General features: G+C 35.8%; 1 protein-coding gene across 1 annotated transcript in view; it reads right to left on the reverse strand.

Annotated features, from left to right (window-relative positions):
* APC (APC regulator of WNT signaling pathway) overlaps positions 1 to 16,837 on the reverse strand; it is a 114,617-nt gene that overhangs the window by 47,866 nt on the left and 49,914 nt on the right. The window contains exons 6-7 of the mRNA XM_042781877.1: positions 11,048 to 11,131; positions 5,010 to 5,114 (exon numbers count right to left, since the gene is read on the reverse strand). Coding sequence (XP_042637811.1) covers positions 5,010 to 5,114; positions 11,048 to 11,131 — 189 coding nt within the window. The remainder of the gene's footprint in view (positions 1 to 5,009; positions 5,115 to 11,047; positions 11,132 to 16,837) is intronic.

Raw genomic sequence — 16,837 nt, forward strand, 5'->3', positions numbered from 1 at the left:
CATATACACATAAAAAAATACACAAATCATAAAAATTTACTCCCACAATTAAGGACAGTTGGATGATGTTGGTATTTTTTCTATTACAGTAATAACTCCATTTGTGGAAAGTTCAGGATCTGGATTATCCCCGGGAATGAGGATAGTATTTCTATCAGAAAATTAGTGAGATTTGTCTATAGTCCTTTTTTTCTCCTTTATATTATTTCATGGTATCATCTCACTGCTTCCCAAATCTTCCTGTTGACTTAGCAAAGTGATCAGTGTCTGGGTTCATGTTTTCAAGCAACTAAAGCCCCTGATTTAATTTAGACAAAAAAAAAAAAAACCCAGCTAATCCTTTTACTGTAAATTTGTTTTTGACAACTTTTCTTCCTCATTATTTCCTTCTTCTTCAGCATTTCTTTCGTCTTCAAAATCCATCAAGTCCTGATCTGTCAATTTCATTTCTTCATGACCTATGACTTTTCCACATCAGCAATATCAAGTTCTAAATTCAGTGTTCTTGCCATATGGATGACTTTTCTAAAGATCTCTTCCATCATATTACCCTGATCAGATGCTTGGAGTATGTTCATGTAACTCAGCAATTTTTTTCCATATCCCCTGCATGGATTTGTCTGTAACACCTTCCCATGAAGATGCAATGATCCAGATACACTGATTGTTGTTAAGTGCAGTTTGTCTTAACTCAAATACGTCGTAAGTCGGGGACTACCTGTACTATTTAGGGTACTGTTGTGAGCAAGAGCAATATAGTTCAGCTTAAAGGACTTTAAAAGGCAGACAATTAAATCAACAGTAAATATGCTAAGTGTCATGAGAATATAAGTATAGAGTATTTGAAAGCACTTATTCCATCCCAGAGTAAGGAAAATGTCCTGAATGAATTGAGCTGAAGTGGAAGAGATTCCCAGGCATAGGAAGGATCAGTTGGGAAGGCCTAGACATACTCAAAGAACTGAAGAGGTTGAAATTGAGAGAGTGGAGAGAAATGAGGGTTAAGCAGAGAGATACTGCTGGAAGGAAAAGCAACACAAAGAATCTGGGCATTCTACAGACACTGGGTAGCCACTGAAAGGTTTAAACAAGTGAGTGACACAATCAGATTTGTGGCACTTTGATTATAATAGAGGAGCCCTGGTGGTGCAAAGGGCCAGCGCTTGGCTGCTAACCAAAAAATCTGTTTTAACTTACCAGTCACTCTGTGTGAGAAAGATGTGCCAATCGGCTTCTGTAAGATTACAGCCTTGGAAACCCATGGGGCAGTTCTACTCTGTCCTGTAGGGTAGCTATGAGTTGGAATCAACTTGCCAGCAATGCTTTTTTTTTTTTTTTTAAATGGTTTTTAAATTTAAACCACAATGTGAGCACACCAGGAAAAAGCAAGGCTGAGGCTAAAGCAATGGAGCTCTTTATAAACAGATGTAATTTATCATTTTAACATTTGCATGGATATACCATGTAAGTTCCATGACGCCAGGGACTATCTGTCTTCTTCAATTCTCTAATTCCACAGTCCATTTTAGTTATGTGGTATATAGTAAATCTTGGATACCTTGAAAATAATTCCATTAATAACTATTAAATTATTAATAGCAACAATAGCTGGTAACTAACTGACTAAACCAAACTCACTATTATTGAGTTGATTCTGACTCATAGTGACTCCCACTGGGTTTTCTGAGGCTATAAATCTTTATGGAAGTAGACTGCCCCATCTTCCTTCCAAACAGTGGGTAGTGGGTTTGAAACTATGCCCTTCATGGTTGGCAGCCAAATGCTTTATCTACTATGCCACCAGAGCTCCTTACTTTTAACTGAGTACCTACTATAAACCAAGGATTTGTACTAAGTGCATCTTGAATGTAATCTTCACAACTATTCTATGAAGTAGGTTTTACCACTATCTTAATTTTACTAAAGGGGAAACACCAAGGCTCAGAGACTTTTACTTGTCCAAGGTTACTCTATCAGCTAGTTACTGGGGGAGTGGGATTTAATCCCAGATCTTCATCTCAGAACCTCAACTCTTAACCACTTGCCTACAGCTGACTGATAATATAACCAATTACGCAACTGATTAATGTATATTTAGGTTATTCCTAATTTTTAGAAATCTTATGATAAATCTCTTCAAAAAAGTTTGAGCACTCTTGACCAATTACCTGATTAGCATAACATCTTAGATGTGGCAAAGATGAGCCACAGGGCAGGTATATTATAGATTTAGATACATATTACAAAACTGCTCTCTAGAATTTACACAACTAAAAACAGTATATGAGAATGCATGTTTCCTTATACCATTACCAATACTAAGTGTTACTGATATCTGCCAACCCAACCCCAATTAATAAAAAAATAGTTGCTGTCAAGTTAACTAACTTACGTGACCCCCATCTATGTCAGAGTAAGGTTTTCAAAGAGCTGATTTCTTTACAGAAGCAGATTGGCAAGCCTTTCTTTCAAGGCGCCTCCGAGTAAACTTGAACCTGCAAACTTTCAGTTAATAGCTGAGCATATTAACTGTTTGTACCATTCAGATACTCTGCCAATCCAATAGCCCGTTATTTTTTTCATTTTTGTTGTAAATTATATTTGTATTTAGGAGCTCTGGTGATGTAGTGCCTAAGGCACTTGACTGCTAACCACAAGGCTGGCAGTTCAAACCCACCAGCCACTCCTTGGAAGGAAGATTGGGCAATCTACTTCTGTAGAGATACTGCCTTGGAAACCTCAGGAGGGGTTGCTATGAGTTGGAGCCAACTCAATGGCAGTTGAGTTTTTTTTTTTTTTTGTTAGTAAAGTTGATCTGTTAGCATAGTGGCTAAGGCACTTGACTGCTAACCAGAAGGCTGGCGGTTCAAACTCACCAGCCACTCCTCGGAAGGAAGATGGGGCAATCTACTTCCGCAGTGATACTGCCTCGGAAACCCAAGGAGGGGTCGCTATGAGTCAGGTCTGACTTGACGGCACGTAACAACAACAAAGTTGATCATCTTTCTGTATGTTTGCAAATGATTTTTATTTATAATTTTATTTCCTGCTCATGGCCTTTGCCTATTTTAATTGTCTTCTAAATAGGTGATTGATAAACACTCTTATGTATTTTGAAGGAGCCCTAGTGGAACAACAGCTAAATGCTTAGCTGCTAACCAAAAGGTTGGCCTACCCAGTGGCTCTGCAGGAGAAAGATCTAGCAATCTGCTCCAACAAGGAGCAGTTGTGTAAATTCCAGATCACAACCTAGAAAACCCTATGGGGTAGTTCTATTCTGTCACATGGGGTCGCTGTAAGTTGAAATTGCCTTAATGGCACACAACAATATGTATTTTTAATTTTACCTTTCTTTTTTGCTTGTTGCAAATGTTCACAAATATGATTTTGTTTTTTCTTTGCCTTGTAACTTTGTAATGATTTTTCTGGCATACTGAAGTTGCACAATTTTATTTAAAATCTAGTATTCTTTTTCTTTTTTAATAGTTTCTGACTATGATGTCACCTACATCATGATTATAAAAATTCTACCCATACTTTCTTCCAGACTTTTTTTTAAAAAGATAGCCAGCTTTCTGAATAAGTAAGGCTTTCAAAGTACATAGTAATTGGAATATGATTCAGAGCACTAAGAGTAGATTATAAGCATATATAATTTTTTTTCTGTCAAGAAGACTGAACTTTTTCCTTCTGCATGTGTGTGTGAATACAAAAACTTAGCAAATAATTCAATAAACAACAGATATAGAAATAACTTAAATGTGTTATTGATATATAACTGCTTTTATCCTAATACGAAAAAAACAAAAAACAAAAAACAAAACTTACTGCTGTCGAGTCATTTCTGACTCTTAGCAACCCCTCCTTGGGTTCCCAAGGCGGTATCTCTACGGAAGTAGATTGCTCAGTCTTCCTTCCAAGGTGTAGCTGGTAGGTTTGAACTGCTATCCTTCTGGTTAGCAGTCAAATCCCTTAGGCACTATGCCACCAAAGCTCCTAATATACCACCTATTATTTTCCCCCAGTATAATACTGACTAGTAATAGTAAACAAAGTATCTTTTTCTTTCAACTCAGTAAAATACATTTAAATACTCGAGTATGAGATATTTTCAGCTTTAAATTTCAATGAATTAACAGAAACAAGTAGGAAAATTATTTTAAAACTAATTTACTAACATTTTATTTGTTAAAAATCACTTCTTCATAACATAAAAATACTCAGTGAAGAAAAATTGGATAATACATAAAACCTCAAAGGAAAATTCTGTATTATTAAGACACATTACAGTAAAATTCTAGTAGAAAACGGATGGAAGCATAACAAGATAATGGTTCTACATTAAAAAAAATGTAGTTTAGTTTTCATAATACTGCTGAAAATTATGTGATAATAATGACTAGGCTATGCCCCTTCATTTTTTTTAAAGAATTTATTTTAGTTATTATTGCTGTTGAGAATATACACGGCAGAACATACATGTACCATTTAGTGACACTGATTACATTCTTCAAGTTGTGCAATCATTCTCACTTTTCTCGCCTTCCTTTTCTGAGCTGTTCCTGCCCTATTTCCCTTTACTTTTTACAAGCGTTAGGATTATCTCCTTATGATTATCATTTTTGAAAAACAAACATGTCTTTGCATAGACTATCTTAGGGAAAAAGCAAATCTATTCAATGCAAACAATAATAACTAGATCAAATCACATATAAAAGCAAAATGTAGCTTAATATTTACTTTTCAAAAATCTACTCATACTACTCATTTTCAACTAAAACAGAAATGTAAAATTTAATGATATAAAAAATACACTTAGAAAATTTGAAAGCATTATTATTAGATGTAATAAAGAAAAACGATAGCATTTCTATACTGAATGCTTCTGGTGTTATCCATTAAGGATTAAAGAAATCGATGGTAAGATTTACAGATCCTTTTGAGAACCATTCCACTCCATACTCATTTTTGAATATTCAAATAATGACAGAATAAAATGATTTATTTACCTGACCACTACCAGAAGCTGCCATGCTGATTTCTGCCACTCCCTGACCTTCATTCTGCCGCTCAGCTTCATGAGAGCCTGCTTCATGTTTGTTCTGAGATGACCTCTGTTAATACAGAGTTAACATCATTACACAAAATGGTGTACGTTTTATTAGACCACAGCTTTTTGCTTTCTGTTTTAAATCACTGAATGCATCAATTGTACAGATTTACAAAGGCATGGAACTGCACTTTACACTTCATAACCTTCAGCATGGTTAGCTGTCGACTACCTCGATATTGGAGGAAAGTGAAGAGTGTCCCTTGAGCATTACAGCTGCACAAGACAAAGGATTTTCTGAGAGTCACAGAAACACCATCCTTCACCAGCTGTGCTTACATAACTATCAGGAATATAACCCAAGTAGAACAAATAACTGTCTTTTCCACATGGTCACATGATTTTCACATTTAGTGGGGCAAAACAGAACAGCTAAACTATTACCTAAGCTTACAAGTATCTCTAGGTAGGCATATTTATACACAGAACACACACATACACACATCTACAAATAAAAAGTCAAGGGAAACCAAAAGATAAGATCTTAGATTCTGTTATGAATAAAACCAAAAACCTTTTCCAATACAACCATCATCTGTCATATAAAATGGAAATGATAGATTACACCCAGTAAGAACAGTCTTTTCAATACCTTTGTAAAAAAATACCACTGCAGAATCAAAGAACTAACGTAATTTTCTACTGTATCTTACAGAACTAATTATAAATGCACCTGCTCTAGGAAAACAACATTCTAAAATAAAAATTATACTTTAAAAACCTGGCAAAATAGTGGATAACTGCATTACAAAATGACTTCCACTAGAATTTCTTTAAATGGCAAGCTTTCCTAGGCCACTTAAAATGGAATTAAAAAAATTAATTTACATGTAACCTTTGCATCCGTAAACTAGTATTAGTTGTAGGTAGGCAAAAGTAAGGTAGCCTCACAGTAATTTAGAAAAAAAGAAAAAATAATAGTGCCATCTGAAAATTACACTATAATAATTAACAAAATCAAAAAGGGTAGAGATAGACAAAGTCAATCTAGAGACAAAATAAATGAATGACTCCCAAGACAACAAAGATTTGACACTAACAAAATTGAAAGTATCAATATACTTAAAGAAAAAATAATTACTGAGCATCTGCTGTGTTAGTTACTTGTACCAGGTGCTGAAACATACAGTGTGATGCAAAATGAAGTATTATTTCTAGTCAGGGACACTATTAAATTAATAAAGAAATAATAATAAAGTTACAACTTTGACAAGAGTTATGAAAAAAGGGTACAAGGTGTTTTGAGAAAAAAAGGTACAAGGTGTTACATGTAACAGACATGTAAAATGTTCTGGGAATTTGAGAAAGAGTTCTCTTAGGAAGTACTGTTTGAACTGAGACCTGAAGAATAGGAATTAATTAAGGGGAGATGTGTATAGAATTTCAGGTAGGTAGAAGATCATACACAAAGACCTGGGGTGGGAGGGAGTATGGCTTCATCTAGACATCTAAGAATCTTGGTATGACTGCAGAACCAAGAATAAGGGGGGAAGTAAAACAAAAAGATGGTTTAAAAAAAAATTCTGATTTGTTGAATTTTAGTGTAATTCTCAGATGGCACAATTGCTTTCTCTATTTCTAAATTACTGTAAGGCCTCTTTACTACTGTCCCCACATAATACAAGCATATTAATATTAGCATATAAATCCATTTTTTAGAGTCAAATTTTAAATGGTCTAAGTAAGGAAGCATAGGGAAGAGCAATTAGGAGACTAAAGTATTAATTTGGGTTTAACATGATGATACTTTGTAGTAAAGAAGTAATGATGGAGATTAAACACACAGAGGTAAATCTGACAGGGCTTGGTGACAGATTGGATATGGTGGATGGAGATGAATGATGCCCAGAATCAAAAATTACTCCTTTGTTCTTTATCTTACACAACTGAATAATGAGGGTGCCATTTAGAGAGACAGGCAATACTAAAGAAGGATGAGACTTTTTTTTATTCTTTTTCTTTTTAAAGAAGGAGGAGTAAGGAAGATTTGGAGATCTGTTTTGGATACATTGGATTTAACATGCCTTTGAGACATATATATGGAGATGTAGAGTAGGCACCTAGATTTAGGGCTCTGGAACTCAGGGCTAGAAAAGTAAAGTTGAGAGCCAGCAGCATCTAGAAGGTAACTGAAGCCCTAAGCATAAACGGCATTGCCTTATGGAGACAGAATACTGAAAATAGAGAAGTAAGTCTTAAGGAATGCCTATAATTAATGTGCAGATAGGGAAGATGAGTCTATGAAGGCAAGAGAGGTAAGAAGAAACCAAGAAAGTGTTATGTTACAGATGCCAAGAGTATTTCAAGCAAGAAGAATGGTCAATAATGTGGAAAATGTCAAGATAAAGACTGATGTCCATTTAATTATTAATATGGAAGGTGTGTGGTGGTTAAGTTTGTGTGTCAACTTGGCTGGGCCTGGTTGAGTGGCTAGGCAGCTGGATGTAGTTATTCTCTATGGTGAGATTGGTAATTAACTCCATGGTGGAATCTATTGGAGCAGCTGAGTAGCTGCTTTGGGTATGTAGTCTGCTTCCCGTATATAAGAAACAGCTTTTGGAATGGTGTCTACCTTATGGCATGCTTGAACCCTGCATGTAGCTGTGTCATTGTTCAGCAGCCTGCCATGCTCTGCCGTTCTTGGGACTTTCAATGGATTTGAAGTAATGGTCTGCCGTGTGGTTTGGTTAACATTAGGACTGTGCCTTTTTACTTGTCAACCTTGGGCTTGTCAACCTCAGCAGCCAGCAGCTGAGTGAAGAAAAGCCTCCAGCTTCAATGGGCTGGGAGCAGGAGGCAGAGCTAAAGCCCAAGGTTGAGGGGCTTTCACCCAGCCCCTAGAGCCTGGCATTGAATTCAGACTTAAAGCCTCCAAACTGTAAGAGAATGACTGTTTCTTCAAGCCATCCCATTTGTCTGAGCAGCACTAGGTAACCAGAACAGAAGGCACTGATGATCTGTTTGGTGAAACTATGAGAGTAGATAGGAGATTAGAGTGTGTTAAGGGGGAAAGGTAGACCATTATCAGTCATTAGGGAGATGCAAATGAAAACCACAATTAGATATTATGAAAAAGACAGAAAATATCATGTGTTGGTGACAGTGGGGAGGCACTGGAACTCTTGTTCATTGCTGGTGGGAATGTAATATGGTGCAGCTGCTATGGAAAACAGTTTGGTGGTTCCTCAAAAATTTAACCACCAAATAACCACAATTCCACTCCTGGATATAAAATTTCACTGCCATTGCATCAATCCCAACTCCTAGCAACCCCCACTGGGTTTTCAAGGCTGTAAATCTTTAAAGAAGTAGACCACCTCATCTTTCTTCTGTGGAATGGCTAGTGGGTTTGAACCACAAACCTTTTGGTTAGCATCCAGATGCCTTAATCACTTCACCACCAGAGCTCCCTATTCCTGGATATATACCCCCCCCCACACACACACACAATTGAAAGCAGGGACTAAAACAAATACTTGTATCTGTAAATATTAATTGCAGCATTATTAACGATAGTCAAAATGTATAAAAACCCAAATATCCATCAACAGGTGAATGATAAACAAATGTGGTAATATCATGGATTATTAATCAGCCATAAAGATAAATGAAGTTATAATATACACAAATATTTTTAATATATGTATTTTAACAAAAATGGCATCAATATGCACATGTAACTTTGTAGATCATAAATACTTTAATATTAAGAAATGCTTCATTTTTTTTTTTTTTAAATGGTGATTTGGGTGAAAATTTCCAGAGCAAGTTCACTTTCCATACAGTAGTTCACATGACATTGACTACAATTTACCCCAATGCAACAGCTCCTCTCCCTATTCCTCCCGATAGTTACCTCTTCCCTGTGTCCATCCCTCTATGCACTCCTGCCCCTGAGCTGTCTCCCTGCACTTATATAGCCCTTCTCTCTCCCATGATTGTTCTCTCCAAGGAGTGTTTCTACCTCAGGTAAACGTTCAACTCATATGCCTGTCTTTTGCTTGGCTGGAAGCCACAGGTGTGGGTTCAATTCTAGACCTGAAGGGTAGCTAGGGGCTGTAGTCTCAGTGGTTCCAATAGGCTCTATCAGATCAGCAAACCTGGTTCCCCCCCCCTTTTTTCCCCCAAATGATTTTGAGTTTTGAGTTTTTTTCCACATTGTTCTCCCTCTCTATCCAGGATCTCCTACATAGATCCCCCTCTGAGTGGTTGACAGTGGTAGCCAGGCACTATCTAGTTCTTCTGGTCTCATAGTCGTATAGGCTGCAGATTGCACGGTGTACCAGTTGCTAGGACTAATCGTTTCCATGAATCTCTGGTTTTCTTCTTTGCTCTGGACCAGGAGAGACCCACTGTTGCATCTAGATGGGTGCTTGCAAGCTAGAAATGCTTCATATTTTTAAGAATTATTTTTAGAAAGGAGCAATATGTTGATATTCCATTCTTTGTACTTGCTCTCTTAATTTTTTTAAAAAACCTTTTTATTGTGATTTGGGTGTAATTTACAGAGCAACTGTTCCACTGAACAATTCATACATATTTTGTTTTGTAACATTCACTGCAATCCCCACTATGTAACAGCACTTTTCCTACCTCCTCTCTGTGTTTACTGTTTCTATTTGTCCTTCTTTCCTATCCCTTCCTGCCTTCTGAGCTTTACCCTTGGGCAAAGGTTGCTTTTTTGCTCTTGCACAGTTGACTGTCCTAAGGAGTGCATTCCTCCCTGGTGTTACTGTTCACCTTACAGAACTGTTTATCATTTGGCTGAAAGTTGAACCACAGGGAAGAGTTCAATTCCAAGCCTAAAGGCTGGCTAAGGGCTACAGTGTTAGGGGTTCCCCAGTCTTAATCAGACCAGTAAGCTTTGTCTTTTTTATCATTTTGAGTTTTCCACCTTCTTCTACTCTATGCAGGACTTCCTATTGTGATCCCTTTCAGTAGCTCTCTTAATTTTCATTGTAGCTTTATTGTTATTATTCTACTCTCAAATTTAATATACAATTTGATTACAAGTAAATTTATAGATTGGAAATAATTTTCTTGCAGAAGTTTTCAGAAATTGCTCCTTTCCTCCCTAGTTTCCAGTGCTGACGCTTACAAATACAAACGCATTTGTATTCCTGTTTCTTTGTGTGAAATTTATCTTTCCCTCCTCCTGGTTTTAGGCTCTCTTCTTTATCCATACTCATCATGGTGTGTCTTGGTGTAGAATTATTTTTTTCTTTGGTGCCAGACAGTGGAGAGACCACTTTATTTGGAAAATTACACCCTTTGGTTATGGGAAATTATCATTTATTTCTATGATTTCCTCTCTTTGGTTTCTCCATTCTTTTTCTAGAATTCCTTTTATCTGGATATTAAACCCTCCTAGGATAATTCTCTTTCTTATTTTTCAACTCATCTTCATAAACTGGGCCGCTTTGTTACTTAAGGGCCAGCTCTCTAGAACACACCTGAAGAGTTACCATTTGTTTACTGGTCCTCCACCATGCCAAATTTAATTATTGTCACTTTCTCCGATTTCTTTTAACCTTTTTGATTTTATCCCTTTACCGTCCTTTTAATGAGGTATGTGGAGTAAGCACAGGTAAATCAATTCTCACTATGGACTATACACAAAGAAGAAGTATTTACTGGTTGGAAATAGCCAGATTAAGTTAGTTACCTGATTTATGTAAAAAAATATTAATAGCTGAAATATTCTATATTTATGGCTCCAGAAATTTTAACTGCCTAAAAGTTATGGAAAAATCAGTGTCAAGGTTTTTCATTATTTAATTTCATTTTAAAAAGCTATCAAATGTGTTTCAGTTGTTTAGAACAGTTGTACATTTCAATGATACCACATGAATTTATACACACACACACACACACACACACACACCCTTTCTTTTCTTAGAAAATATTTATGCTTGTAAACAAGATGCTTTTACTAACCTCAGCTTCTGTTGCTTGGGACTGCAAAAGCTGTCTTATACGAAGTATGTCCTTCTCTATTTGTTGAATTCTGGCTACTCTTCGCTAAAATAAAATAAATGAACATATCAGACATATTTTCATTAAAAACAGTGTAAATAATGGTACTATGCCTACCATTTGACAACTCAGTAATGTCAAACCATTCTTACACACACAGGTAAATATGTATATGTATTTACATACCGATGACAGATTAAGGTCAGTTCAATTTTAAAATATAAGAATATCTTACTTCAAACAACAGATCTCTAGGTCTGTTTAGGAAAATTGTACAAATACAAGTCATATGAAATTGTATGATACATTTAGTGCTAAAATTGATTTTAAAAGTTATTCTCAAAAGTATTTCAATATAAAGAAAAGAATCACACCTGAATTTAACTTTTTATATTAGTAAAAGGTAACATAATGGATTTATGTAAAACATGGTATACCTGTAAAGGGAAAGAGCATGTCATATTTTAATAAGCACCTGGGTTTAAACTGTAGGAATAATCCTCCCCCAAGATTGTTGTTGTTATATGCTGTTGAGCTGGACTCATGGTGACCCCTCCTTGGGTTTCTGAGGCAGTATCACTACGAAATTAGATTGCCCAACCTTCCTTCCGAGGAGTGGCTGGTGGGTTTGAACCACCAACCTTCTGGTTAGCAATCAAGTACCTTAGACACTATGTTATCAGAGCTCTTCAAGGTTACTCCTATTAAAAGTCACAAGTATTTTTGAGATTTGGCCTTTCTAAATACCCCCTATAGTGAATTTTTAAAAAATTTTCCACACTAAGATCACAATGGGGGCTCTGGTAGCATAGTGGCTAAGGCACTTGACTGCTAACCAGAAGGCTAGTGGTTCAAACCCACCAGCCACTCCTCAGAAGAAAGATGGGGCAATCTACTTCCATAGTGATACTGCCTCAGAGACCCAAGGGAGGGATTGCTGTGAGTTGGGTCCGACTGGAACGCACATAACAACAACAACAAGATCACAATAATGATAAAGCTTTTGCTTTCCCACTATGCTTAAAGCAAAGCAATAATTTACAGATTAAATAATGTGAAATTGAAACAATGTATGAAAAAGGCTTAAAAAAAGAGCTTTTGTTGTTAGGTACCATTGAGTTGGTTCAACTCAGAGACTCCATGCACAATAGAATGAAACCCTGCCCAGTTGTGTCATCCTCACAATCACTGCTATGTTTGAGCCCACTGTTGCAGCCACTGGGTCAATCTACCTCACTGAGAGCTATATTTCCTTTAATTTATATAAATACAAGTAAAGACGCGAAAAATCAAATCACTCATGTTTAACTCTGTAAACTAGAATTATTTAAAAATATTAGTTTTAAGACAGGTCAAATACATAGGTTTTTTTAAACAGAGGTACTGCTGATGTTGCACTATTTTTTGTAGTAATTCCATAGTTGGCACCCTAATACTGCAGTATCAAAAGCTGTACTATAAAAATAATTGTTTCATTTGGAAAAAGAAAGGGGAGTAATTTCCAGATTTTTTTCATTATGTACCCTATCAATAAAGATTTCCAAACATGTATTATCTTCTAACAGATAATAAAAGTACTGTAACAAATAGCTTTAATGATACATAGTTATAAAATATACACTTAAAAAACTCACTCTTTGGTCATACCTAGTTTTGCTTAGGGCTTAAACACAATGTCTTTTTTTTTTTTTTTTTTTAAATCACTACAGTAAAAATGCTTATAGCATAGTGCCTAAGGCACTTGACTGCTAACCAGAAGGCTGGCGGTTCAAACCCACCAGCCACTCCTTGGAAGGAAGGTTGGGCAATCCTACTTCTGTAGTGATGTTGTTGTTGTTGTTGTTTGCCGTCGAGTCGGCCCCGACTCATAGCGACCCCTCCTTGGGTTTCCGAGGCAGTATCACTACGGAAGTAGGATTGCCCAACCTTCCTTCCGAGGAGTGGCTGGTGGGTTTGAACCGCCAGCCTTCTGGTGAGCAGTCAAGTGCCTTAGGCACTATGCTACCAGAGCTACTGCCTCAGAAACCCAAGGAGGGGTCGCTATGAGTCGGGGCCAACTCCATGGCACATAACAACAACAACAACAATCATCCAATAAACAAAGCACAGAATATCTCAAGCAAAAAAGCTATGTTCACCAAAGAAAATCTTTCTTTCTCCCTAACACTACAAGTAAGCTGATTCTTTATCACTCATTGTTAAAGTTGTGGAAATAAGGTAAGTAATATTCTCTACTGAAGAAATCTTACCATGTCCAGTTCATTCTATCAAACAGGCTGAAGGAGAAATACCTGTACTTTTGGCAGCTTTCTAAAGACACTGCAAATATGACCAATCACTTTTACAACCAGATGGTAAATATTTCCTAGCTTAAAAGAAACAAACTATATATACCTAATTACTGAACTACTAATACTTTGCTTTGCTCTTGATATATATAATTAGCTCCCCTTCCCCAAGAAAGTCCTAAATCAAAAAATTTAGTATTTAGAGGATATAAATAGGAAACTATTGCTAATGTTCTTTTCCATTATGCTAAGTCTCTGTATTATAATATGTCACTAAATTCTGAAGTTAAATGTCTTGATGTACAATGAGATGGATAATTTCTGATACAACAACATTTGCGCTTCTGTTTCTCCACATGAGGTTGAAAGGAGCCAGTAGTATTTATTTACTTTTTCTGTATAATAATCTTGAATATCTTTGAAATTATGTTTAACAAACAGTATATTGTTCAGGAGTGGGAGTTGGTGTGACTTTTGAAAAAGTGGTTTTAAAAGCTTGTAATGATACAGTTCAATTCAGATTCAGAATAACTTTGAACAAATTGGAAACAGAAGGTGAGTTCCTTAACTTGATAAAAGGTATATATCAAGAACTTTGAGTAAACAACATAGTTCATAATGAAATTTTAGAAGCATTTAAAGTGTCTGAAGTCAAGAAAAGACAAACAAGACCACTGTTACTACTTCCATTCAAAGATGTTTTAAGATTTCTTACCCAATCTAACAACAAAAAACTATAAGGAAAAAAATAAAATTGTATTTGCAAAAAACATGACAGTTCATATAGATGATCCAAGATTATCTATTAACTACTGAGAAAATAAACAAATTAAAACAATTTAGGAAGACTGCAAATACTTGTTAAATGTAATTAAAGAGAAAACCCCATTTTCAAAAGTAACAAAAACTGTAAGATATTCAGGAATAAATGTTTAAAAAATGGGCAATGTTATAACATAATGGAGAAAAAGAACTTTATAGAAGGACATAAAATAAAACCTAAATTAATGGAGAGATATAAAATAAATAATAATATCTACTTACTGTTTACTATATGCCAGGTCTTAAGTAGTTTTACATGTATTACTTAATTTATCCTTTCAGGTTACAGGTTATTATTACCTGTATTTTATTGATGAGAAAATTGAGGCAGAGAAAGTGTGCCCAAGATCACAACACTGGTAAGTGGCAGGTTTGGGATCCAAATCCAAGAAGTCTGTTACAGAGTCTAACCTTTTAACCAAGGAGGCTCAATATTATAAAGATGTAAATTATCCTCAGATTAATTTATAAATTCAACCTAATTCTAATCAAAAGCCTGTGAAGTTTTTCTTGGAGTTAGATAAGCTAATAATAAATTTCAGATGGAAGAATAATGAGTCCAGAATATAACCAAATTTTTCAAAAGACAGGAGAAGGACTCACCCTACCAGTTACCAAAATTCACAAAACCACAGCAATACTACACGTTTTTCAGTGTGGCTGCAGACTAATTGGAAAGAATATATGACAAAGATGACACTGTCAATCAGTGGAGAAATAAATCCAACAAATAATAACGGGAAATTTAGTTAACAATGTATATATGTATCTGTATGTATACATAAGTTTATGTGTGTGTGTATATATCCAATTAATGTATGCATATATATGTGTATATATTTATACATATACAGTAAACCTAATTTTACATATATATTGTTAGATCCTTACTCTCACAATATATGTAATAGCAAATCTGAGCTGAATTAAAGACCTAAGTATAAAAATAAAATGTTAAAACTATTAGAAGTAATAAGAAGTTACCTTATGACTTTAGGATAGGAAAAAATGTATCTAAACATGTTACTGAAAGCACAAATCTGACAATTAATTTGGCTTTATAATGAGATATACCATCATGAAACTAAAATAAGTAACACATTAGGGAGAGGATGTTATATATATATATAATCTACAAAGGACTAGTTTGATTTTTAATCTCTCTCAAATAAATAAGACATTCAAAACAATAAAAATAGGCAAAGGATACAAAAAAAGCAATAGAAAACTCAAACTCTAACAAACATATGCAAAGATATTCAACTTCAGTAGTATTCAGGGAAGTGTAAATTAAAACAGTAAGATGTTTCATTGGCCACTGATTGTTATTATATAAAGTCTGACCACATAAGAGCTGCAAAAGACATGCAGAAACAGGAATTTTCATTTCATACTACTAGTAGAAATATAAACCAATACAGTCACTTTGAAAGCAATTTGGCAAACACTATTTCAAAACATTCATACTCTATGGCTAGCAATTATGCTTTTAGGTATAAACCCTAGAGCAGAGGTCAGCAAACTAGGGCCTGCTGGCCATCTGCTTCTGTAAATTAAATTTTATTGAAACTCAGCCACGCCTATTTGTGTACGTATTGCCCATGGCTGCGTTCTCACTACAAAGGCAGGGCTGAGTAGTTGAGACAGTAGACCATATGGCCTACAAAGCCTAAAATACTTATTATATGGCCCTTTAAGAAAAGGACTGCTGACTCAATGTAAAAACTCTTGCACATGTACAAGAAGACACAAATAAGTATGTTTATCAGTCTTTTTTCTTTTCTTTTTCAAATTGTGATCTGGGTGAAAGTTTACAGCACAAATTCATTTTCCATATAGCAGTTCATACACATTTTGTTTCATGACATTGACTGCAATCCCCAAAATGTAACAGCTCTCTTCCCACTTCCTCCCTGTAGTTAACTCTTCTCTCTGTCCTTCTTCCCTATGCATTCCTGCCTCTTGAGCTATCTCCCTGTGCAAATACTGCCCTTCTGATCTCCCATGGTTGTTCTAAGGAGTATACCTACCTGGTGTAAATGTCCACTTTATATGCCTGTCCATTGTTTGGCTGGAGGCTACAGGAGTAAGTTCAATTCCAGGACTGAAGGGTGACTAGAGGCCACAGTCTTGGGCATTTCACCAGTCTCTATCAGATCAGTAAGGCTGGTCTTTTTTGATTTTGAATTTTGTTCTACATTTTCCTCCCACTCTATCCAGGATCTCCTTCACTGATCTCTTTCTGAGTGGCTGACAGTAGTAGCTGGTCACTATCCAGTTCTTCTGGCCTCATGGTCACATATGCTGAGGTTTGCATGGTCCAGTAGTCCCTTGGATAATTGGTTTTCTTCTTTCTTCTTTGCTCCGGACAGGAAGAGACCACTTGTTGCATCTAGATGGCTGCTTGGAAGCTTTTAAGACCCCAGTCACTACCCACCAAAGCAGGATATGGAACAATGTTTTTGTGTAGTATATCATGCCAATTGAACTTGATGTCCCCTGCGACCATGGTCATGAGCCCACTGGTCCAATTCCATCAGGGTGGTTGGCTGTACCTAAGAAGTGATCATAACTTTGCCCCCTGTTAATTCAATGTATATGGGCATTCTTTTTTTTTTTGAGCATTATGCTTTTTTTTTAA

Source organism: Orycteropus afer, unplaced genomic scaffold (genome assembly GCF_000298275.1).
Source record: "Orycteropus afer afer isolate SDZICR_OR568_19922 unplaced genomic scaffold, OryAfe1.0 scaffold00191, whole genome shotgun sequence".
NCBI classification, from domain to species: Eukaryota; Metazoa; Chordata; class Mammalia; order Tubulidentata; family Orycteropodidae; genus Orycteropus; species Orycteropus afer.